The sequence below is a fragment of the Lipotes vexillifer genome, unplaced genomic scaffold (genome assembly GCF_000442215.2).
Source record: "Lipotes vexillifer unplaced genomic scaffold, Lipotes_vexillifer_v1.1 scaffold161, whole genome shotgun sequence".
Taxonomy (NCBI): Eukaryota; Metazoa; Chordata; class Mammalia; order Artiodactyla; family Lipotidae; genus Lipotes; species Lipotes vexillifer.
Window position 1 is genome coordinate 799203 of NW_006779016.1, and position 24413 is coordinate 823615.

Genomic DNA, 24413 nt, shown 5'->3' on the forward strand with positions numbered 1-24413 from the left:
GGCTATTAGGGGAATCCCTGCGGAGGCTTCACAAGTCTCAGGCTGCGTCAGGAACCTTGTCTCCTGCGTCCACATCATGGAGGCTTGGAGAGTTCCTTAGGAGAGGCTAGTTGACTGGGAACCTCTTCTATGGTGGGAGTAGGGTTGCGCTCTCTGAAGATGGCCAGACATTCAACCCTCAGAGAAACAACACTTGTGCATGAGGAGGAGCAGCTGTTAGGGGAATTTACCTAATCGGGTTTGTGGAAGTATTCCAATCCAGGTGCAGATAATTTTGAGGAACAATAGCTGTCCCTTCACTCCGAAGGCTGCAAGGGGGCTCAACACTACTGCTGCTCTCCCAGGCATGGGGCAAAACTGACAAGTAGGTGAATTTGGTATCTGATGGCTGTCATTATTCCTTTACTTGGTATTAAGAAAAAAAGAAGGGGTGGGGTCTCAAGGTTATAGGAAGCAGGCAAGAGTTGGTTAAAAAGAAGAAAAAAGGGGAAATACTTTTAACGGGCTGTTGCCAAAATAGTCCACAATGTATCAAATAATGCAGAACAAGTATACCTGTGTATATGTGTGTTTATTTTCTCCCTTCCCTTTCCCTTTCTTTTCCTCTTTCATTACTGCCTCTTCTTACAGGGCCTAGGTTTCTCCTCCAGGAAGAAATCAGTTTGTATTAATTAAAGTTCCTACCCTGCTAATAACTGCTTCTAGGGATATTAACATTTTTTATAGTACTGAAGAAAAAGGCAGTTTCTACCAAAAGAAAGGAAATCGAATAAAGAGCTGGGAGAAATGGTCTCTAAGCCTTCCTGGGTTTTGTTTGTGGTTGTTTTTACAAATGAGGACCCTAAGGCCACGAGAAGGTAACTGAGAGTTACTCAGTTTCTTTACTGGGAGTGGAGTCTAGTGCTCTTTGCCACTTAAAATGATAACCTTTATAGACCTCTGCCTTGGAACTCTAAATGTTTCCGATCTTTTCAAACCTTTCCATATTTGCAGCCTCCTCCTCTTCCTACAGTGACAGTACAGTATATCCTAGTAGCTAAAAGTGAGAATGTGGAGTCTACCTCAATCCATTAAGCCAGCTTCATCATATGCTTGAGAAATCACAAATTGTTCACCCTTTATCTATTTCCTATTTATTTTAATGTTGTTCCTCTTATTATAAAGAATCAGAAGCCCTTTGGAGTAGTGATTATTCAAAATTTAATGTGCATTTGGAGCACCTGGGGAACTTATTAAACGGTATAGATTCTAATCCTGTAGGTCTGGGTGGAGCCCTGGATTCTGCTTTTCTAACAGGTTTTCAGGTGATGCCATTGCTATTGGTTGAAGGACTCCATTTTCCACTCAGAGTAGCAACACTTAGTGTATCATAGCTGCAGTATGGTATGTACAGTGTGACAGTTTCACAGCAGCTAACTCCTGGAAAGCCATAGGAGATGGTTTTACATGGACTCAGATTATAAAACAAAGTAAACAATAACAACAACAATAAAAATTCCAACCCTCCCCCTGCCAGGTCAGATGATATGGTACCAAATGGGGCTTTAAAAGAACTACTTGCTCTCCTTTCCTGTCACCACAATGCCTCAGTCAATCCTGGATTAATGTCACATCCTTTGGGTCTCACCTCTTCCTCTCTTCCCACTCCATTCTCCATAAACACCACTTTACCATCCTCCTTGCTACCTCTGAGTCCCGCCTGTTCTTTCTTTCAGGCTTCTGCAGTAGCTCCATATTGCTTCCCTCACTTAATATCATTACATTGACCAGATCACTCAACTCTCTAAACCTGTTCCCTTTTCTGTAAAACAAGCCTGTACTAGATGAGTGTTCCCCAAACTTGGGTGACCGTCACAGTCATCTGAGGAGCTTTCTTAAAAAAAACCCTGTACATAGCTGGGTCCTTCCCTAGATTTACTTAATCATAATCCTTTAAGTGATTTTTAGCCTCAGAACCACTGAACTAGATGGTATCTAAGGGGTCTGCCATCCTCAAAGTGCCTCAGGTCCACTTCTTGTCCTGTTTGTGAGGTTTCCCAATGTATAGTCGGTACTTTATCTGTACCATGTACTCTGCTTAGTGCCACCTCCATGAGGGCAGAAACCTTCTCTGTTTTTTTTCTGTAATGTCCCCTATTATCCCCCAGTAGCACCCAGCACAACACCTGCTACACAGGAGGGGATATTAAATATGTATTGAATGAATGCCCTCCCCTCTTTTCTGAATTTAAATCTTACTCTACCTTCAGATCCTACCTCTCCACCATAAAGTAACCCCCAATAGGACATACTTCCCATTCATTTTCACTCTCACAGACCTTCTCATAAATGGGTGTAGTCCTTGGTCTGAGTCTCATAGTTTCTCACCTAATTATCAGTTGTTTTATGTTTGTTACTATTTCATTTGTCTTGTTTTGTCTCTCCCTCTCCTTAAGTGTAGAACATAGATCTTAATACTTGTGTGTCCCTCCCCTCTCAACTCTGAGTTCAGAGTAGAAATTTAAGTCCTCATTAGTAGCTGATAAAGCCTTCTGTGTTCCAGCCACACTGGCCTCCTAGCATCTCCTCAACCATGCCAGATGTACCCTGCCTAAGGGCCTCTGCACTTGCTATGCCCACTGCCTGGAAGTTTTCCCCTTCTTATCCATGGCTTGTTCTCTTACCTCCTTCAAGACTGCTGAAATTTTACCCACTCTGTGAGTCTTTTGCTGACCACTGCTTAAGCATCCTAGCACTTTCTACTCCCGTTTCTCCAGAGCATTATCTTGCAATACACTATATAACTTATTGTCTCCCCCAAAGGATATCAATTCTTTATAAAAGCAGGAGTTTTTTTGTGTTTATTCAATACCATATCTTCAGCACTTAGAACAATGACACAATGGAGGCACACAGTAATATTTGTAGAATAAATATGATTGCGATTAGTTTTTTTTTTCACTTGCGTAGTATCATGGCTGATCTTCCTTGCCCAAATTTGCTTTCCCTCTGAGAACCTGCACAATCTGCTAGTTGATGTCATATCCTGCCACTATCTGTAATACTGCCATGGACTGTGTCCTTAAATTGCCTACCCCTGCTTTGGAGTAATTGCTAGAAGTAGCCTCTGTGGTCAGCTGAGAAGTCAGGCAGAGAATGAAGGTGCAAAGAACCAGTGTTTCTGCATCAGACAGCCCTGCTAGCCCATATACTAGCTATGTGACCTTAACAAGTTAGATATCAGGGCCTCAGTTTCAACAGGGATAATCTATCTTCATATGATATATTTGAGAATTAATTAAGATATAAAGCACCAGACACATAAATAGACCACAATAAATGTTAGATCCTTTCCCTATAACTAAGTATCAAAGGAGCAGGACTTTCCCCCTTTGAAATGTTCCTGGTAAAGTGAGAAAATAAGTTCATTCTATAACTTGACGTAAGTGGAGGTCTAGTTTCTTCAAAGCAGTTTATTAAGCTTTTGATCTTAAAAGGTTTTGTTAAATGTTTTTACAGTTTCTCCATAAACATCTTATGATGATAATAACAGCAATTATTTTTATTTTTACATCCGTATGTTCTCTCTTCTACACGCTGCCTGTGTGATCTCATTTACCCAGACTGTTCCAATTATTACTTTAAGCCTGTGACTTAGAAATCTCTGCCCCAAATTTAACTCATCTCCAGCCTCAACACAAGCTTCTCCCTCCCAGCAAATGGTGCCAACCACTTATGTAATTCCTCAAGCCTGTCCGTCCGCCTTACCTTTTCCTTTTCTTTCCCACCAAATCAAATCACTCATAAGGTCCTGCTGATTCTGCCTCCTTGATGCTTTTCATTCCATTCATTGTTGTGTACCCCGATTGCCACTGCCTTAGTCAAGGCCTGAAATCACAGACTGGTCTCCCACCTCCAGTCTAGATCTTTCCAGTTCAGTCTCAGCAGACAGAATTATCTTTTTTATTGTTACCTTCCTCTGGTTAAAACCTGTGGAAATCAATGAAGACCACCCTAGTGAGAACGAACAGGGGCTTGCTGTTCAGAGCTTGCTATAGAAAGAGAATCTGCCAGCATTGCTTACATTTAGCAGAGACTCCCAAGGCAGGCAGGGGAGCTTTACAGTGAATAAAAGGGAGGCTTCTGTATTGCTCTGGTTGGAGGCTGTTGCCTTGGGGAAGCTGGAAGTGAGCTAGCTAGAAGCAAGGCAACTTGTGTGATTGATTTGGGAAGCATACTTGTCTTTTTCTGGTTGGCTCTGAGTGACAAATTGGGGTAAAAAATAGGGAATCTGACAATCATTGACCAGATACTGACTTTTCTGAGCCAATTGCTGCAGAAGTTGTGGTTTGACTCCCCAGGTTGGTTGCTACAGAGGTTGTAGGACAGAGTTCTGTTGCTAGATATAGTCTGGCCTTTGTCTGTTTTTATATCCAGTCTCTCAAACCATTCAATAGCTTCTGATGATCATTAGCATAGTATACAAGGCCCTCTGTAAAATGGGGTTAATAATAGTATCTACCTCATAGAATTCAGTTAGTTAATTCATTTAGTGCTTACAGCTGTACCTAGAAATAGACTTTGTCTAATAAGTTTTAGCTATCACCATTATTGTTATTATCATCATTATTATTATTCATGATTTGACCTCTACTTACCTTATCAGCATCATCTGTAGCTACTATCCTCTGAACTATCTTCTCCAACCTACTGAATGTCTCACCAGTCCTGTAAACGCCATGTTTTCTCTTGTCTCCAGGCCTTCACACGTGCTACTTCCTTTGCTCCATCTCTCAAACCTTCAGTTCATCTCGCAAATCCTACTCAGTCTCACCTCTGCTTGAAGATTACTTCTTCCAGAAGCTGTCCCAGATTCCCATCCCATTCCCATCCCCCCTCCCCATACCATTCTGTCCCCCTCTATATAGTTCCAGAGCACACCTATCAGCCAGATTGATAGGTACTTGAAGTCAGGGCAATGCATTCCCCACACCTAGCACAGTTTCTGAAATGTCGAAGCTGCTTATAACTATTTATAGAAGGAGGAAAAGGCTAAGGGAGGGAGGGAGAGAGGGAGAAATCTTAAAAATATAATATGTGCCATGCAAGTAAAACACAGGGTAACATGAAGTAGTAATATAAAATAAATTTAGAGATAATACAAGATAAATCTATGCTTTAATCTTTATACACTTTTTCTTGGAAAACTTATACCTGCTCATTTGGGGGAAAAAATTCTGAAAATACATACAGGTATTAAAAAGATTTTTTTTGCTCTGACATTTCAATATCTTTTACAACCCTCAAAGCCAATATTGCAGAAAATCAGAAAATAAAAACTCACTATATATATTTATTTCTCTGAGAACACAGGAAGAAAAAGGAAAACTGAGGTAGTTGCAGATGGCACTGTTAAATTCCAAAACCTTAAAAGGCAAAATTCTATTTATCAAAAAATGTTGTAACAGTAAATTTAATAATTTAAACAATTTAATAGTAAGATGTAACAATTTTAATGGTAATCATAATACCAAGGATAAATAAGTATATAGTAAATCCTTTTTTTTCTTTTTTTTTTTATACAGCAGGCTCTTATTAGTCATCAATTTTATACACATCAGTGTATACATGTCAATCCCAATCACCCAATTCAGCACACCACCATCCCCACCCCACTACGGTTTTCCCCACTTGGTGTCCATACATTTGTTCTCTACCTCTTTGTGTCAACTTCTGCCCTGCAAACCGTTTTATCTGTACCATTTTTCTAGGTTCCACATACATGCGTTAATATATGATATTTGTTTTTCTCTTTCTGACTTACTTCACTTTGTATGACAGTCTCTAGATCCATCCACATCTCAACAAATGACTCAACTTTGTTCCTTTTTATGGCTGAGTAATATTCCATTGTGTATATGTACCACAACTTCTTTATTCATTCGTCTGTCGATGGGCATTTAGGTTGCTTCCATGACCTGGCTATTGTAAATAGTGCTGCAATGAACATTGGGGTGCATGTGTCTTTTTGAATTATGGTTTTCTCTGGGTATATGCCCAGTAGTGGGATTGCTGGGTCATATGGTAATTCTATTTTTAGTTTTTTAAGGAACCTCCATACTGTTCTCCATAGTGGCTGTATCAATTTACATTCCCACCAACAGTGCAAGAGGGTTCCCTTTTCTCCACACCCTCTCCAGCATTTGTTGTTTGTAGATTTTCTGATGATGCCCATTCTAACGTGAGGTGATACCTCATTGTAGTTTTGATTTGCATTTCTCTAATAATTATTGACGTTGAGCAGCTTTTCATGTGCTTCTTGGCCATCTGTATGTCTTCTTTGGAGAAATGTCTATTTAGGTCTTCTGCCCATTTTTGGATTGGGTTGTTGTTTTTTTAATATCAAGCTGCATGAGCTATTTATATATTTTGGAGATTAATCCTTTGTCTGCTGATTCACTTGCAAATATTTTCTCCCATTCTGAGGGTTGTCTTTTTGTCTTGTTTATGGTTTCCTTTGCTGTGTAAAAGCTTTGAAGTTTCTTTAGGTCCTATTTGTTTATTTTTGTTTTTATTTCCAAAAGATCTTGCTGTGGTTTATGTCAAATAGTGTTCTTCCTACATTTTCCTCTAAGAGTTTTATAGTGTCCAGTCTTATATTTAGGTCTTGAATCCATTTTGAGTTTATTTTTGTGTATGGTGTTAGGGAGTGTTCTAATTTCATTCTTTTACATGTAGCTGTCCAGTTTATCCAGCACCACTTATTGAAGAGACTGTCTTTTCTCCATTGTATATCTTTGCCTCCTTTGTCATAGATTAGTTGACCATAGGTGCATGGGTTTCTCTCTGGGCTTTCTATCTTGTTCCATTGATCTGTGTTGCTATTTTTGTGCCAGTACCATATTGTCTTGATTACTGTAGCTTTCTAGTATAGTCTGAAGTCACGGAGTCTGATTCCTCCAGCTCCGATTTTTTCCCTCAAGACTGCTTTGGCTATTTGGGGTCTTTTGTGTCTCTATACAAATTTTAAGGTTATTTGTTCTAGTTCCATAAAAAATGCCATTGGTAATTTGAAAGGGATTGCATTGAATCTGTAGATTGCTTTGGGGAGTATAGTCATTTTCACAATATTGATTCTTCCAATCCAAGAACATGGTATATCTCTCCATCTGTTGGTATCCTCTTTAACTCCTTTCATCAGTGTCTTATAGTTTTCTGCATACAGGTCTTTTGTCTCCCTAGGTAGGTTTATTCCTAGGTATTTTATTCTTTTTGTTGCAATGGTAAATGGGAGTGTTTCCTTAATTTCTCTTTCAGATTTTTCATCATTAGTGTATATGTAAGAGATTTCTGTGCACTAATTTTGTATCCTGCTACTTTACCAAATTCATTGATTAGCTCTAGCAGTTTTCTGGTGGCATCTTTAGGATTCTCTATGTATAGTGTCATGGCATCAGCAAACAGTGACAGTTTTACTTCTTCTTCTCCAATTTGGATTCCTTTTCTTTCTTTTTCTTCTCTCATTGCTGTGGCTAGGACTTCCAAAACTATGTTGAATAATAGTGGTGAGAGTGGACATCCTTGTCTTGTTCCAGATCTTAGAGGAAATGCTTTCAGTTTTTCACCATTGAGAATGATGTTTGCTGTGGATTTGTTGTATATGGCCTTTATTATGTTGAGGTAGGTTCCCTCTATGCCCACTTTCTGGAGAGTTTTTATCATAAATTGGTGTTTAATTTTGTCAAAAGCTTTTTCTGCATCTATTGAGATGATCTTATGGTTTTTATTCTTCAGTTTGTTAATATGGTGTATCATATTGAATGATTTGCGTATATTGAAGAATCCTTGCATCCCTGGGATAAATCCCACTTGATCGTGGTGTATGATCCTTTTAATGTGTTGTTGGATTCTGTTTGCTAGTATTTTGTTGAGGATATTTGCATCTATATTTATCAATGATATTGGTCTGTAATTTTCCTTTTTTGTAGTATCTTTGTCTGGTTTTGGTATCAGCATGATGGTGGCCTCATAGAATGAGTTTGGAAATGTTCCTTCCTCTGCAATTTTTTGGGAGAGTTTGAGAAGGATGGGTGTTAGCTCTTCTCCAAATGTTTGATAGAATTCACCTGTGAAGCCATCTGGTCCTGGACTTTTGTTTGTTGGAAGATTGTTAATCTCAGTTTCAATTTCATTACTTATGATTGGTCTGTTCATATTTTCTATTTCTTCCTGGTTCAGTCTTGGAAGGTTATACCTTTCTAAGAATTTGTCCATTTCTTCCAGGTTGTCCATTTTATTGGCATAGAGTTGCTTGTAGTAGTCTCTTAGGATGCTTTGTATTTCTGCAGTGTCTGTTGTAGCTTCTCCTTTTTCATTTCTAATTTTATTGATTTGAGTCCTCTACCTGTTTTTCTTGATGAGTCTAGCTAATGGTTTATCAATTTTGTTTATCTTCTCAAAGAACCAGCTTTTAGTTTTATTGATCTTTGCTATTGTTTTCTTTGTCTCTATTTCTAGTCTCTATTTCATTTATTTCTGCTCTGATCTTTATGATTTCTTTCCTTCTGCTAACTTTGGGTTTTGTTTGTTCTTCTTTCTCTAGTTCGTTTAGATGTAAAGTTAGTTTGTTTATTTGAGATTTTTCTTGTTTCTTGAGGTAGGCTTGTATAGCTATAAACTTCCCTCTTAGAACTGCTTTTGCTGCATCCCATAGGTTTTGGATCATCGTGTTTTCATTGTCATTTGTCTCTAGGTATTTTTTGATGTCCTCTTTGATTTCTTCAGTGATCTCTTGGTTATTTAGTAACATATTGTTTAGCCTCCATGTGTTTGTGTTTTTTATGTTTTTTTCCCTGTAATTCATTTCTAATCTCATAGCGTGTGGTCAGAAAAGATGCTTGATATGATTTCAATTTTCTTAAATTTACTGAGGCTTGATTTGTGACCCAAGATGTGATGTATCCTCTAGTTCCGTGCACACTTGAGAAGAAAGTGTAATCTGCTGTTTTTGGATGGAGTGTCCTATAAATATCAATTAAATCTATCTGGTCTATTGTGTCATTTAAAGCTTGTGTTTATTTATTTTCATTTTGGTGATCTGTCCATTGTTGTAAGTGAGGTGTTAAAATCCCCCACTATTATTGTGTTACTGTCGATTTCCTCTTTTATAGCTGTTAGCAGTTGCCTTATGTATTGAGATGCTCCTATGTTGGGTGCATATATATTTATAATTGTTATATCTTCTTGGATTGATCCCTTGATCCTTATGTAGTGTTCTTCCTTGTCTCTTGTAACAATCTTTATTTTAAAGTCTATTTTATCTGATATGAGTATAGCTACTCCAGCTTTTTTTTGATTTCCATTTGCATGGAATATCTTTTTCCATCCCCTCGCTTTCAGTCTGTATGTGTCCCTAGGTCTGAAGTGGCTCTCTTGTAGACAGCATATATATGGGTCTGGTATTTTTTTGGTAGGGTTAATTAATTTATTAATTAATTAATGTTTTTTTTCACACACACACACTGTATTTTATTTTTACAAGAGATAAATAGACTGACACCAAGCATTGTAAATGGATGACCACAACAAAAGCAACAGTGATTGCAACTACCAAACACAGAACACACTGATACTATGTCATAATATTGACAATCAGTCCAGTAACACTCCACTGTAACAGCTCCTTTACTTTGCAGTGAAAATTGATTTGTATATTTTTTGCCTCTGAGTCCTTGTGGGATTTTTTTTTTATTCATACAATAAGTCACAAAAATTATAATCATCCTCATCAGTTCACTCAATCCCATGTAATTAACTTTTTTTTCATCTTGATCTTTTGTTAGTAATCTTATGAGTTCATCAGTTTTCCATTAGAATTCTGAAAATGCTTATTCATTCAGTTCAGCAGTACAGTTACCAGAAACCTGTACTTGTCAGTCTTTTCCATGAATTCCTTGAAGATGAAACCCTTTTATAAGAACATATTTGCAAAAGCATCAGAGTACACCCAGAACTGTCTGTAAATGACAAAAGACTTAAAAATGACCACAGATAAAGATTTGATGAAAGTTCATAATAATGCAATTGACAAGGAAATTTAGTTATTTCTGAGATATACATTTTAAAGTAATAATTAGAATTATGACTTATAACATTATACCAGAACATATAAGATTTTTAAAAATTTCATGTAATGTCTGAAACATTTATATTAACATATTTCCATGCAAATAACCCAATGAAAGTTTAGTTGTTTTGTTCGTTTGTTTTTTTATACTGCAGGTTCTTATTAGTCATCAGTTTTATACACATCAGTGTATACATGTGAATCCCAATCGCCCAATTCAGCACATCACCATCCCCACCCCACCGCAGTTTTCCCCCCTTGGTGTCCATATGTCTGTTCTCTACATCTGTGTCTCAACTTCTGCCCTGCAAACCGGTGGGTCTTGTTTTTGTATCCATTCAGCAAGCCTGTGTCTTTTGGTTGGGGCATTTAATCCATTCACGTTTAAGGTAATTATCAATATGTATGTTCCTATGACCATTTTCTTAATTGTTTTGGATTTCTTTTTGTAGGTCATTTTCTTTTCTTGTGTTTCCCACTTAGAGAAGTTCCTTGAGCATTTGTTTAAGAGCTGGTTTGGTGGTGCTCAATTCTCTTAGCTTTTGCTTTTCTGTAAAGCTTTTGATTTCTCCAACGAATCTGAATGAGATCCTTGCCAGGTAGAGTAATGTTGGTTGTAGGTTCTTCCCTTTCATCACTTTAAGTATATCATGCCACTCCCTTGTGGCTTGTACAGTTTCTGCTGAGAAATCAGCTGTTCACCTTATGGGAGTTCCCTTGTATGTTATTTGTTGTTTTTCCCTTGCTGCTTTCAATAATTTTTGTCTTTAATTTTTGCCAGTTTGATTACTATGTGTCTCCTCATGTTTCTCCTTGGATTTATCCTGTATGGGACTCGCTGCGCTTCCTGGACTTGGGTGGCTATTTCCTTTCCCATGTTAGGGAAGTTTTAGACTATAATCTCTTCAAATATTTTCTCGGGTCCTTTCTCCCTCTCTTCTCCTTCTGGGACCCCTATAATGCGGATGTTGTTGTGTTTAATGTTGCCCCAGAGGTCTCTTAGGCTGTCTTCCTTTCTTTTCATTCTTTTTTCTTTATTCTGTTCCACAGCAGTGAATTCCACCTGTCTTCCAGGTCACTTATCCGTTCTTCTGCCTCAGTTATTCTGCTATTGATTCCTTCTAGTGTAGTTTTCATTTCAGTTATTGTATTGCTCATCTCTGTTTGTTTGTTCTTTAATTCCTCTAGGTCTTTGTTAAACATTTCTTGCATCTTCTCGATCTTTGCCTCCATTCTTTTTCCGAGGTCCTGGATCATCTTCACTATCATTATTCTGAATTCTTTTTCTGGAATGTTGCCTATCTCTACTTCATTTAGTTGTTTTTCTGGGGTTTTATTTTGTTCCTTCATCTGGTACATAGCTCTCAGCCTTTTCATATTGTCTATCTTTCTGTGAATGTGGTTTTTGTTCCGCATGCTGCAGGATTGTAGTTCTTCTTGCTTCTGCTGTCTGCCCTCTGGTGGATGAGGCTCTCTAAGAGGCTTGTGTAAGTTTCCTGATGGGAGGGACTGGTGGTGGGTAGAGCTGACTGTTGCTCTGGTGGGAAGAGCTCAGTAAAACTTTAATCCACTTGACTGTTGATGGGTGGGGCTGGGTTCCCTCCCTGATGGTTGTTTGGCCTGAGGTAACCCAACACTGGAGCCTACCTGGGCTCTTTTGTGGGGCTAATGACAGACTCTGGGAGGGCTCATGCCAAGGAGTACTTCCCAGAACTTCTGCTGACAGTGTCCTTGTCCCCACGGTGAGCCACAGCCACCCCCTGCCTCTGCAAGAGACCCTCTGACACTAGCAGGTAGGTCTGGTTCAGTCTCCCCTGGGGTCACTGCTCCTTCCCCTGGGTACTGATGTGCACAATACTTTGTGCCCTCCAAGAGTGGAGTCTCTTTTTCCCCCAGTCCTGTTGAAATCCTGCAGTCAGTTCCCACTAGGTTTCAAAGTCTGATTCTCTAGGAATTCCTCCTCCCATTGCCAGACCCCCAGGTTGGGAAGCCTGACGTGGGGGCTCAGAACCTTCACTCCAGTGGGTGGACTTCTGTGGTATAAGTATTCTCCAGTCTGCAAGTCACCCACCCAGCAATTATGGGAGTAAATCCTTTTTGATTGTTAATTTTTGAAGTAAAAATCATATTGAGTAAATAAACTCAGATACTTATTCTGCAGACTTAATGTTAGAACACTTAACTGAAAATTGGTTTTGAAAGACATTTCTTGAGATCAGAACGTGTGAGTTTGTAATTGTGAAAGGAAAGGAAATTCTAGCCCTAAGAGGCAATGGAATAATGACTGTGTAGAAAGGTGACTATGTAGAAATATGGAACAGTATGTATATAGATTTAAAAATCAGACTATACAATAGTGTTAACACTAAGTGAAATTATGTAAGGTATTTATACATATAAACAAAAACAGAAAATAAAATTAAAATACATATATAAAGCAGAAAATAATAAAAATAAAAATGTATTTTGATGATAATAAGATTTTTTTCTTTTTGAATATTTTTTATATCATCATTACATCATCTTTTCAAACAGTTATTTTAAAGTAGAAATAAGTATGAAAGCAGGAGAGATGGGAAGAAGCAAAGAAAAGAGACTGGGATAGCTTAACCCTTCTAATAGGAGTGAGCAGTATTGATATAACATTTGAATTAAAGAAAATGCCATGCAGCAAAGCATTAATCCCCAAGATAAATATAGCCAAAACTGCATTTAGAATTTCGACATTTCTGTACTATCATATGTACTTAAACTTTGGATAACACCTTCTATTTCCTTCCCCATTTACCTACAAATAACTTATATATGTTACACCCAGTGTTTGGTGCTGGGGATGCCAGAAAACAAAAGTCTTCCCTCAAAGTAAACTTTGGGATAGGGGATAAGGATGTAAACCATTTTAGAATAAGGTGATGGGAACTGTGATGGATATACATTCAAGGTGCTATGGGAGTACTCAGGAGGGACATTTGTTGTACCCTTTTTCCTCCCTTGGGAAGGTGACACCTGAACTGTGTCTTGAAGGACCTGGGGAGGTTAACCAAGGAGACAGATAGGATTGTAACAACATAATGAAAACAGAGGAGGGGGTGAAAGGCATTAGTGGAGAGTCATTGAATGATTTAGATGTGTTGTGTTCAGATTTGAGTTTTATTGTTCTCATCAGAGGGTAGAACTGTAAGGGTGCAAGACTAGCGGCGGGGAGAACAAACAGCAGGAAACCTTCAAAACTGAGTGAGAAATGAGAACTGAATAAATCACTAAGATGGAGTGGGCCAGATACTATAAAACTCTTAGAGGAAAACATAGGCAGAACACTCTTTGACATAAATCACAGCAAGATCTTTCTCAATCCACTGCCTAGAGTAATGAAAATAAAAAGAACAATAAACAAATAGAACCTAATTAAACTTAAAAGCTTTTGCACAGCAAAGGAAACGATAAACAAAATGAAAAAACAACCCTTAGAATGGGAGAAAATATTTTCAAACAAAGCAACTGACAAGGGATTCATCTCCAAAATATACAAACAGCACATGCAGCTCAATATCAAAAAAACAAACAACCCCGTCATAAAGTGGGCGGAAGACCTAAATAGACATTTCTCCAAAGAATACATACAGATGGCCAAAAAACATATGAAAAGGTGCTCAACATCACTAATTATTAGAGAAATGCAAATCAAAACTACAATGAGGTATCGCCTCACACCAGTCAGAATGGCCATCATCAAAAAATCTACAAACAATAAATGCTGGAGAGGGTGTGGAGAAAAGGGAACCCTCCTACACTGTTGGTAGGAATGTAAATTGGTACAGCCACTATGGAGGTTCCTTAAAAAACTAAAAGGAGAGCTACCATATGACCCAGCAATCCCACTCCTGGGCATATATCTGGAGAAAATCATAATTTGAAAGGATGCATGCACCCCAATGTTCATTGCAGCACTATTTACAATAGCCAGGACATGGAAGCAACCTAAATTTCCATTGACAGAGGAATGGATAAAGAAGATGTGGTACATATATATACAATGGAATATTACTCAGCCATGAAAGGAATGAAATAATGCCATTTGTGAAGACATGGATGGACCTAGAGATTGTCATACAGGGTGAAGTAAGTCAGAAAGAGAAAGACGAATATCATATAATATCACTTAAACTGTATGTGGAATCTAGAAAAATGGTGCAGATGAACTTATTTGCAAAGCAAAAATAGAGTCACAGATGTAAAAAGCAAACTTATGGTTACCAAGGGGGGAAGGGGAAGGGTGGGATGAATTGGGAGATTGGGATTGACATATATACATGACTATATATAAAATAAATAACTAATGAGAACCTACTGTATAGCACAGGGAACTCAGTGCTCTGTGGTGACCTAAATGGGAAGGAAATCTAAAAACGAGTGGATATATGTATATGTATAACTGATTCACTTTGTTGTACAGTAGAAACTAACACAACATTGTAAAGCAACCATACTCCAATAATAATTTTAAAAAAAAAAGGTGGGGTGGGCTCAGGAAATATTTAAGATGTAAACTCTGTAGAACTTGGCAGTTCCTGTTTTCTACTATGGGTGATGTAAGACTGCTGGGAGAGGGGATACCTGGTTCAAGAAGGCGATCGCCTACCTGTAGTTTGGAAGCTAGTCTTATGTATATCTGCATAAGCAAACTCAGTGTAATGTGTATGCATGAGATATGTAATACGTATGAATGAGATCGTTTTATTTTCCAAAGCATGGAAGTGCTATTATTCCAGGTGCTCTCTTGGGCCTTTCGGGACTAAGAAATTTAAAGACATTAAGATTGTAAGATATGAAGGTGGGAGGTAGATGCAAGAGGAAGGAGATATGGGGATATAGTATATGTATAGCTGATTCATTTGTTATAAAGCAGCAACTAACACACCATTGTAAAGCAATTATACTCCAATAAAGATGTTAAAATAATAATAATAAAGAAAAATAAAATGCAAAAAAAAAAGATTGTAAGGTAATACTAGAATTCAAGAGGTTTGGGGAGGGGGTTCACTCCAAAATTTATTTACTCCTATGTCTCATCTGCTTTTCATTATCCCTTAGTATCTTTTTGTCATAAGATATTTTTAAGTTGCTAAGAGATAATGCCATATAAAAATAGTGTGTTTGATGTGATTTCTTGTTTCTCATGACATAGAATACTATGAGTTTTATGTTTTTTAGGGTGTTTTCAAGCCTATGGACCTAAATCGTGTCATCAAACTCCTCGAAGAGACTGGTAAAGTAAGCTTTGAGAGAAAATTTCTCTATTTCACTTAGAAACTGTGATTTCCCTGAAAGGTAACATGTATTCCCCTAAATATGTCTCATTTCTCTCCTTTTGTTGAAAACATTTCAAATAGTATATGTCTCATCTTGAAGAACTATTTAAATTTAGTATGAATATATTTAACCTGGTAGGGAGGCTGGAAAAGAATAGATTTGATTACATGGGATGGACAAATCCATGGTGGATATAAACAGAAGAAATCATAAGAGTAAAGAAAGACTAATCTAGCCTCTGTTCATAGCTTATTACCAAGTAGGATATGGGCACAAGGGTAGAAAAAGTGTATCATGATGTAGTACTTAAAAATTTCCTGATAAGAAATCAGGATATGTACATACTCATATCCAGTCATAAGTTATTTATTTTGAGAGATCTCTTATACAGAATGTAATGGAAATAAAGATGCAAGACTCAAAATTGAAGTTTAGGCATTGGGAGAAAGGATAATAAATGCATATGCATACATGTTTATATGACACTCTCCTGATGTTACCCAAGAATTGACTGAATGCCTAAAAAGCCAGTATACACTATAAAATTACTACAGGATGAAGATTGCATACTTTCAGTAAGTGGGAAATGGGCTGACCATGGTATAGCAGATCAAAACAATGTCCTGTGATTAGCAGGTGCAAAACTTTAGTCATTGTTTTAACATTTTTTAGTCTCTACATTTTTACATAGAAAGAAGAAAAAAACACATTAAGAATAATGACTTTATAAGAATAATTTATCTTTTGTTGGCTATGATTATTGTGAAAGTTATTTTTAATTGTGAATATATCTGCAGTTCTTAAAAAAGGAAACCCAACTACATAGAGCTCCTACTAGCTGTGAAATAAGGGTAGGTAAAATATGTATGTGTGTGTGTGTGTGTATGTATATATATGTGTTCATACATATGTATATATACACAGATATATATATATACACAGATATATATAATATATATATATATATATTATATATATATATATATGCGCCACAGTTTCTCACAAACAATTTAAGAAGGTTAAAAGAACAGAAGTGGGGGCTTCCCTGGTGGCACAGTGGTTGAGAGTCCGCCTGCCGAGGCAGCGTACACGGGTTCGTGCCCCGGTCCGGGAAGATCCCACATGCTGCAGAGCGGCTGGGCCCGTGAGCCATGGCTGCTGAGCCTATGCGTACGGAGCCTGTGCTCCACAACCGGAGAGGCCACAACAGTGAGAGGCCCGCGTACCGCAAAAAAAAAAAAAAAAAAAAAAAAAAAAAGAGAGAGAACAGAAGTGATTCAGTCATGAAAATGCTTCAGTATACAGAGTTTTGCTTTGCTTTGTTTTGTTTTGTTTTAATTGGCTGAAGATGTTTACTTTGAGCCATTACATTGGGTATATTTTAGAGGTTAAAAATACAATTTCTGGAGTCAGATTGTCAAATTTGACCTCTTATATCACCGTTTATTAGCTGTGTGATTTGGGTAATTACGTAGTGTTTCAGCTTGAGTTTCGTATTCCAAAAAAAAGGATAATAAAAGTACCTCCTAATAGGGTTATTTTGAAGATTAATGAAATGATATGTATATACCTTGCCTAAATGGTACATGGCATAGAAAAATGCTCAACATACTTCAGTATTGTTAATATTATTTCTGGAAACAATTACTGCTTTTATATTAACCTAGTTTTAATTTGCAATTTCTTATTCAAATATAAATGGTAGTTTATTTATGAAACATTTTTAATGCTTACATTATAATTTAGTAATTTAAGAATTACTTGATAACATGTCTACTCTCTTTTTACACTAAGGAAAAAATTTTAAATCTCAACAGAATTAATAACACAAAAGAACTAAAATAGATAATTTGTTTTAGGATGATTTAGAAGAAAAACAACTTAAATCTGTCAAGAAAGTGGTGCAGTGTTATCAGAATGGACTTGTATCCTTTACATATATGTGTATGTCTGTTTTGTTTATCCTGAAATGGGAAAATTTTTATTAGAAAACGCATTAGCTTCCTATTGTTGCTGTAACAAATTACCACAAACTTAGTGCCTTAAAACCACATAAATTTTTTGTTTTACAGTTCTGGAGGTCTCACTGGGCTAAAGGCAAGGTATTGTTGCCAGGGCTGGTTCTTTCTGAAGGCTCTAGGGGAGAATCCATTTCCTTGCCTTTGCCAGCTTCTAGAGGCAGCCTGCATTCCTAGGCTTCCTGGGCCCTTCCTTGAAGTAACATCACTCTCACCTCTACTTCTGTCATCATATCTCCTTCTCTGGCCCTCTCCTGCCTCTCCTTTCCTTATAAGGATTCTGTGATTACATTGGGCCTACTTGTATAACCTCGGATAACTTTCCCATGTCAAGGCTTTTAACTTAGTCACATCTGAAAAGTCCCTTTGCCATGTAAGGAAGATAACAGTCACAAGTTGTAGGGATTAGGACAGGCCATTATTCTGTTTACCACAGAAAATATCTAACATTTTGTGATTTTTACAAAATTATATTTTTATCAGAGAACATAAATTTGAAGAAACAGTATAATGCAATATTAACTGTGCCGATAGTGTCAGTTTCTATAGACTCAGAGAGACAGTTTATGTAGTTAGCAGGGCCAAGTCAAAGTCTTGTTTCTACCAGTTTACTTGAGTATTTGCACTGTTGATAAGCTTCTTAACTTTTCCACCCTTATAAAATAAGGATAACAGCCCCTCATGAGGTCGCTAGGAAGACTAGATGATGTATGAGCAAGTTCTTGATAATCTGTAAAACATTCTATAAATATGTTATCCTCAATGAAGTTACCACCCTGATCAGAGTATGTAGAAACCAGTGTGTCTCAAAACTATCTGTGATTAAGAACCAGTTTGCTCTTGGGGGTTGTTTCTTTTTTTTATCCTTTGCATATATATGCTATTGTAAAATGCAATGAAATTGTCACAAGAAACTCACTTTCTGCAGTTATTTTTCCACAAACTGGTAACATACAATTCCAGAACTGGTATGGTCCACAGACCACACTTAACAGTAGTATTGCTCTAACTAATCTCTAATAGTTGTCCAGTCTGGTCCCAAGAAGACAGCAGTCTCTAATATTAGCTTGTTCCAAGATTTCAAAATGTCTTAAGGCTCCGATTCAGGGAAATGGTGCCTTATAATTTTATCTCTTTTCTCACCTTATTTTAGCCTTGTTTTATATGGATTTGTTCAGTCAGTCACCTGAGGGCTTGTCAATATCAAGCATTGTTTACTGGTAGCCAAGAAAGTCTACTAGCAAGTGATTTCTTATCTTAACCCAATAACTCAACACCTCCATTATTTTTTCTTCTTCAGGCTAGAGAGTTGGTGGCAAATGACTGTTTCTGAATGCCTTTAGTAGGCTGGGTTTAGAGGTTATAACCACATAAAGCAAAGATAAGTTAGAGAGGTATCTTGATCATTTCTCTAGGAAGTTAACAGAGGTTTGTATTTCTAATACATCCAGCTCTCCTATCTTTTTCTAAGAAGCTCCTAGAGATTAGAAGTGATCAGATTCAATCAAAAAGTGCAAGTCACAGCTACCATGTCCCCTTAACTGTATTAAAAAACAAAACAAAACAAAAAATGTGAAATTTGTTTATGTACCAACTGGGTGTTTTAAATAGGTCAAATAAAAGGTGCTTTTACCTGAAGATCTAGAGAGGGTACATTTTGCTTTCATAAACTAGTCTTAAATAAAATTTTCAACCAATTTAAACCTTAAAAACAAGAGCACACACCTGAGTAATGTTAATAAAATAACGCAGAAACGTAAGGTAGGTTTGGGTTGCTTATTCCCGAGCAATATATGTTTTGTATGTGGGTGGAGATGAAGGATATAATTGAGCCATTAAGTTAGTTTTTTTTCAAAGTGTTATTACTCATTGCCAATAATAAGTTATTGTTCAACTGAATATGTGGTGTAGTAGTTGGTAGTCAAATTCTAAAGATGTGGTGAGAAGAGAAAAAAATATTTTGAATAAGAGGTTACTGAGACAAAAATTAAATAATATTCCTTAAAAAAACATGGTTCTGTTTTCCTCTTTAGATTTCAAAATCAGTATAATTAAACCACATTTAACAAAATAGATGGAATTCTATAGACTTTTCTTGACAGAAGTGCTGTAAAGGATATTTTAATAAAAATCTTAATTTTATTTCTTAACTAAAAATATTAAAGCCCCTAAGGGATTTAGCACAGATATTTAAAATTCTGAATCTGTGTGCAGGAAAAATTTTTAAAAAGCCCCATTTTATAGAACCTGCATGTAATATCCTAAAATTATGTGGGTAAGTTTTTTTTTTAACTTTGTTTTATATTAGCATGCAGTATTTTCTGTTTTATTTTGTCTTACAAAAATATTATGCATTATGGTATAGCAAAGTGATACAGAACTCAGGACACTTCACTTAATCATTTGATTCCAGCAGCTGGTATCTCAAAGGTAGTACATTTTATTGTAGTCTGAGATTGCTGACCACAAGAGATTAAACTGTAAGTATATTCAAATGTTTTCTCATAATAAATTGCTCTCAAGTGAATGATAAATGTGAGATAAAACAAAGAAATAATATTTTTAGAGAATCCTTAAGAAAATTTATGGACAATACTTAATAGTTTCTGCCTAGTTTTTTTTCTATCTCTCTAAGAAATTTGACTCTCAAAGACATGAGAGTCAAAATGTTTTATTTGATCTTCCAAATTTGAATAAAGAATGATTTATCACCAAATTATTTTTGGCATATTTTTTTCAAAATGTAAATTAGAGATCAGAATTATAAAATTTATATATTCCATCCTCTGTACTATTTTTTCTTCAACCATTTGGGGGAACTAGCCACATAGTGGCTAATCAAGATGTATATTAAAATATATGTTTTTGGTTTTCAATATAATATGGTAGAGGAAATTTCTTAAACAAGGAATAAACTTTTCTGACAATTTAACCTTCTAAACCTTTCTACCAATTTACTTTTTAAATAGTGAGTTTCTTTTAATATATAAATAATAGTATTAGTAGGACTATGTATATGTGGTTGGTTTATCTCTCACTTTTAGATTTAGTAGCAATAATATTTGCAATTTTGTAACTAATTACATTTAAAATTTTGTTATCTGAATAGATGTTCAAAAAAATTTATTGAATGCCCTTACCACACCTTACTTTTTAATAGAGACCATGAAAAATAAAGAAATAAATTATTGCTCTGATGCTCTCAAGGAACTGTAATGTACTAACTGGAAATTATTGTTATATTGATGTGAGATAATATTATGTAAAACACTTTCAGGTTTTGAGGCTATGCAAGTCTTAGAACACCAGATTTGGAAGCATTACTTTCAACATCAGTACTCCTACAGAGCTCCACCAAGAATTGGTTCTCGGGCTTCCCTGGTGGCGCAGTGGTTGAGAGTCCGCCTGCCGATGCAGGGGACACGGGTTTGTGCCCCGATCCGGGAAGATCCCACATGCCACAGAGCGGCTGGGCCCATGAGCCATGGCCGCTGGGCCTGCGCGTCCGGAGCGAATTGGTTCTCTATGAAAGCTGTGACTGAATGTTTCATTGCATAATATGAGAAATCTTTTGAAATGCACTCTTCACTTTCCTTCATATTTAATAATTACATCTTTTTTTTTTTTTTACTTTCCTAATTTCTACTTTCGTCGTGCATTTTTCCACACCACACCCTCACTTGATTCTCTTTTCAGGACACTTATGAGAGAAAAAAACAGAAAATTAAAAAATAAAATCAAACCCTTCTGTTTTGGCCTCTAAGTAATATGTTTTTCTCAGTGCATCAGAAGTATAATGCTTATTTTTTTCCATAACCTTTTTGGTGGAAAACTCTTCTGATGCTTTATCTTTTAGGTTGTTTCCTTTGGTAAAAAAGGAAAAAATTTGAGGACAAGAACAATTCGTTTTATAGTTCTTCACTTTAGAGATTCAACAATGAGCTGGATATCAAGTAATTAAGTTATTTATTTCAAATGAAAAATTCTAACAAACACCAGAAATGAACCTCTATGGTATTTATAAAATATTCCTTTTCATAACTTGCCCTTGAAATATCTTTTAATTCCAGTTGACCTGTATACATCCACATGTGATAGTTCCAAGTGCTGTTTTTCAACTATTTGGTTAATTTTTCTTGAAAAACATGAATTTAAAGTCCTATATATAAGATATATTAAATATCTTTAAATAGGATACAAAGTTCAAATTTTGAACTCCTGAAATGCTGAAATAGTTTATATTTTTTGTTTAGGAAGTGACTTTTCTCTCTCCTCTGACACTTAGACTTATGACCTAGGTTCGAGTGTCCTATCTTTTATGATTTGTGAATAAATTATTTTCAGATAACTTTGGTTATATTAGCTGTGAAATGTAATTCTAATATAATTAATATTTGTTAAATTCTTTAGTGTCTCAAAAAGTATATTTGTTATTTCAAAAGTATATTTGTAACTGATCCAATTAATAAGGAAAAAGTCACTGACCTTTAAGAACAAATAGACCATTGATCTATTAACTGGAGTTTCAAAAACTTCAGAAAAAGCCCTTGAACAGCCTTTAAGTTATAGGTGAGACTAGATCTGTGATTTGTATCAGATTTTCCAATGTCTTCCTAATTTTAATAGTACAGGTATAATCTAGTATTATTTTGCCCTCAGAGAGAAAGAAGATTCTTAAGTTTTTTATTTATGTAGTGTTGCAAGATGGCTTTCTTAACCCTTGCCTTGTATGTCCATGTCTCTTCATTTTTATAAACCTATTTTATTTTGTTTTATTTTGTTTTGGTCAACTGGTTAGAAACACAGAAATATTTTTGGTAGTTGTTAATTCTCCAGGGCTAAAGAAACAGGATACTTATCCTCATTTTAATCTTTAGAAAAGAAATTTTCCTCTGCTTTGCAAACCATGCTTCAATTAAGGACTTCATTAAACGTAACTCACATATTCTTCATTCTTATTGAAGCTTGCCATTTTTGAAAAAGAAAGTATCGGATGAAATAACATATGCTGAAGATACTGCTAATTCAGTTGCACTTCTGGGTGAGTTGAGATGATAGGCCCTACTGACAAGAAGGAAATAGCTCTTGCACAAAGTTTTACTAAGGATACTTCTTCTCCAAATCTAGGCTCTTTTCTTGTTGGGAATTAATCACAGTGTGCTTGGTGACGTTTTTTGTATTATCTTCTACTCAGGTGTTTCATGATACCAACAGGATTTTTTGTTCCTTAATTTTAAGGACTGGAAGATACTTATTTGCACTTATTTGTCTTGATGTTATATATTTAGTTTGATGAAATGTTTGGTGACTTTTTTTTTTTTGTAAATCAGAAGTATGTGTTCCTCTCTTTCAGTAATCACAAAAATATTTTCATCTTTGGACTCTAATCATTGCTTGAACCTAACTGATTGATGGAATTGTTAGCAATTCTAACAGTTTAGCAAGGGACAAATTGTTCATTAAATAATTTAAAGTCTTAAATAAAATCATAAAATGGTGGGATATTGGGAGCTTTAGTATAATATACATAACGATGCCTGTGTTTTTGTATACAAAAATATGAAAAATATTATAAGCAGTTTTCATATTTGGGTTATTGCTCAGTTTTCTAGAGAAAGAAAATAATAATTTTTTAGAAATGAGATCAAACACTATAGCTCCTTGAATCAGCCCCTGAGACATAACAGCATGTTCCCAAAACAAATCCCACATTAAATTTATGCTTATTAATTTAGGTCTTTGTACAGGAGAAATAAAAGATACACAAATGGCCTAACAAATTAAAAATAAATATTTACTGAATAGTTATGTTCCCAGCATTATACTCCATACTGAAAGATGATAGAAACTAATATAAGTAAAAGGCATTTAAAATTTATAACATAGACACTAACACTTTTATGTCTAAATAAATTTCATAATCTTCAACTGTAGATACTTTAGGAGGAATTATTATGGCCTAAAGTGGGTGAAGGTATCAAGGAAATTAGAATAAACATGGGGAGTTAAGTAAGATGACCTTAAGGAGCAGGAAGACTAGAAACTAAAGGGAAACTTTAATTCTGTGAATCTCTCATCAATGGAAATTTACAGTGAGAAGCCAACCTAGAAGAGGATATGATAGTATTAACAGATAAAAAGTGTAGGTTTGGTTGATAACATTTAAAAAATCTCTGTTGCCCTTATTATTTGTAAATATGCATTTGTATAATAAATACATGGAGCTTTTTTTACTGTGTCAGTCTACTCTTTGCTGAATGCCTGCCTACAGAACATATTACTGTCTCATTTGAGGGCAGTATGAACTCTTAGCTTAAGATGAACTCCTTTCACTGATTACTTACCGTAAGTACTGCTGCTCTGTCCCTCATTTTTTTAATTGCTGGAACCATGAGTTTAAACTAAAATAATTGTTTGTAGTACAAAGTTTTGAATAAAGGCTATTCATTTTTAGTAACTTCCAGTTTCTACTACGTACTAGTAAATTATATTACTTTTTCTTCTAAATGATAGGTATTTCCGAATTAAGAGCAGGATTCTGGAAACATATGAAGGAAAAAGTTGATACTCTGCCCTGAGATTATAAACAGGAAACTATGAGAGATGATCTAAACCTACAGGAACTAAAAGTGTGGTGAAGCAGACGAGAAACCTTAGAATTTCCCATAAACTTGAATGTTTGGATAGTTTTATTGGAAAAGTTTTGTTGTTCCTGTTGCCTAATTTTTTTCAAAACATAGTGAGTTTTCAACTTCAAAGGATGGGTCCAAAAAAATTAAGAGAATAATCTTGAACCTATCTATTTTTTTAAGTGCTAGCTTTTGCTGATAGATCTTCTCAAGCTAGGGTGAGCCTTTCCTACATGCTCCCTCCTTCTGTCTGCTTGTTTCCCCACCCACTGGCTACCCCCAGAGATAAACATTATGCAAAGCCTAATGCAAAACAAAAGTCTTCAAGGCACACCTAATTATCTCTTTCCC

General features: G+C 35.9%; 1 protein-coding gene across 2 annotated transcripts in view; it reads left to right on the forward strand.

The window, feature by feature from the left end:
* CFAP69 (cilia and flagella associated protein 69) overlaps positions 1-24413 on the forward strand; it is a 69605-nt gene that overhangs the window by 1987 nt on the left and 43205 nt on the right. For both annotated transcript variants that reach the window (XM_007452052.1, XM_007452053.1), the window contains exons 2-5: positions 15317-15376; positions 17275-17340; positions 19599-19708; positions 22398-22474. In XM_007452052.1, the coding sequence (XP_007452114.1) occupies positions 15317-15376; positions 17275-17340; positions 19599-19708; positions 22398-22474 (313 nt within the window). The remainder of the gene's footprint in view (positions 1-15316; positions 15377-17274; positions 17341-19598; positions 19709-22397; positions 22475-24413) is intronic.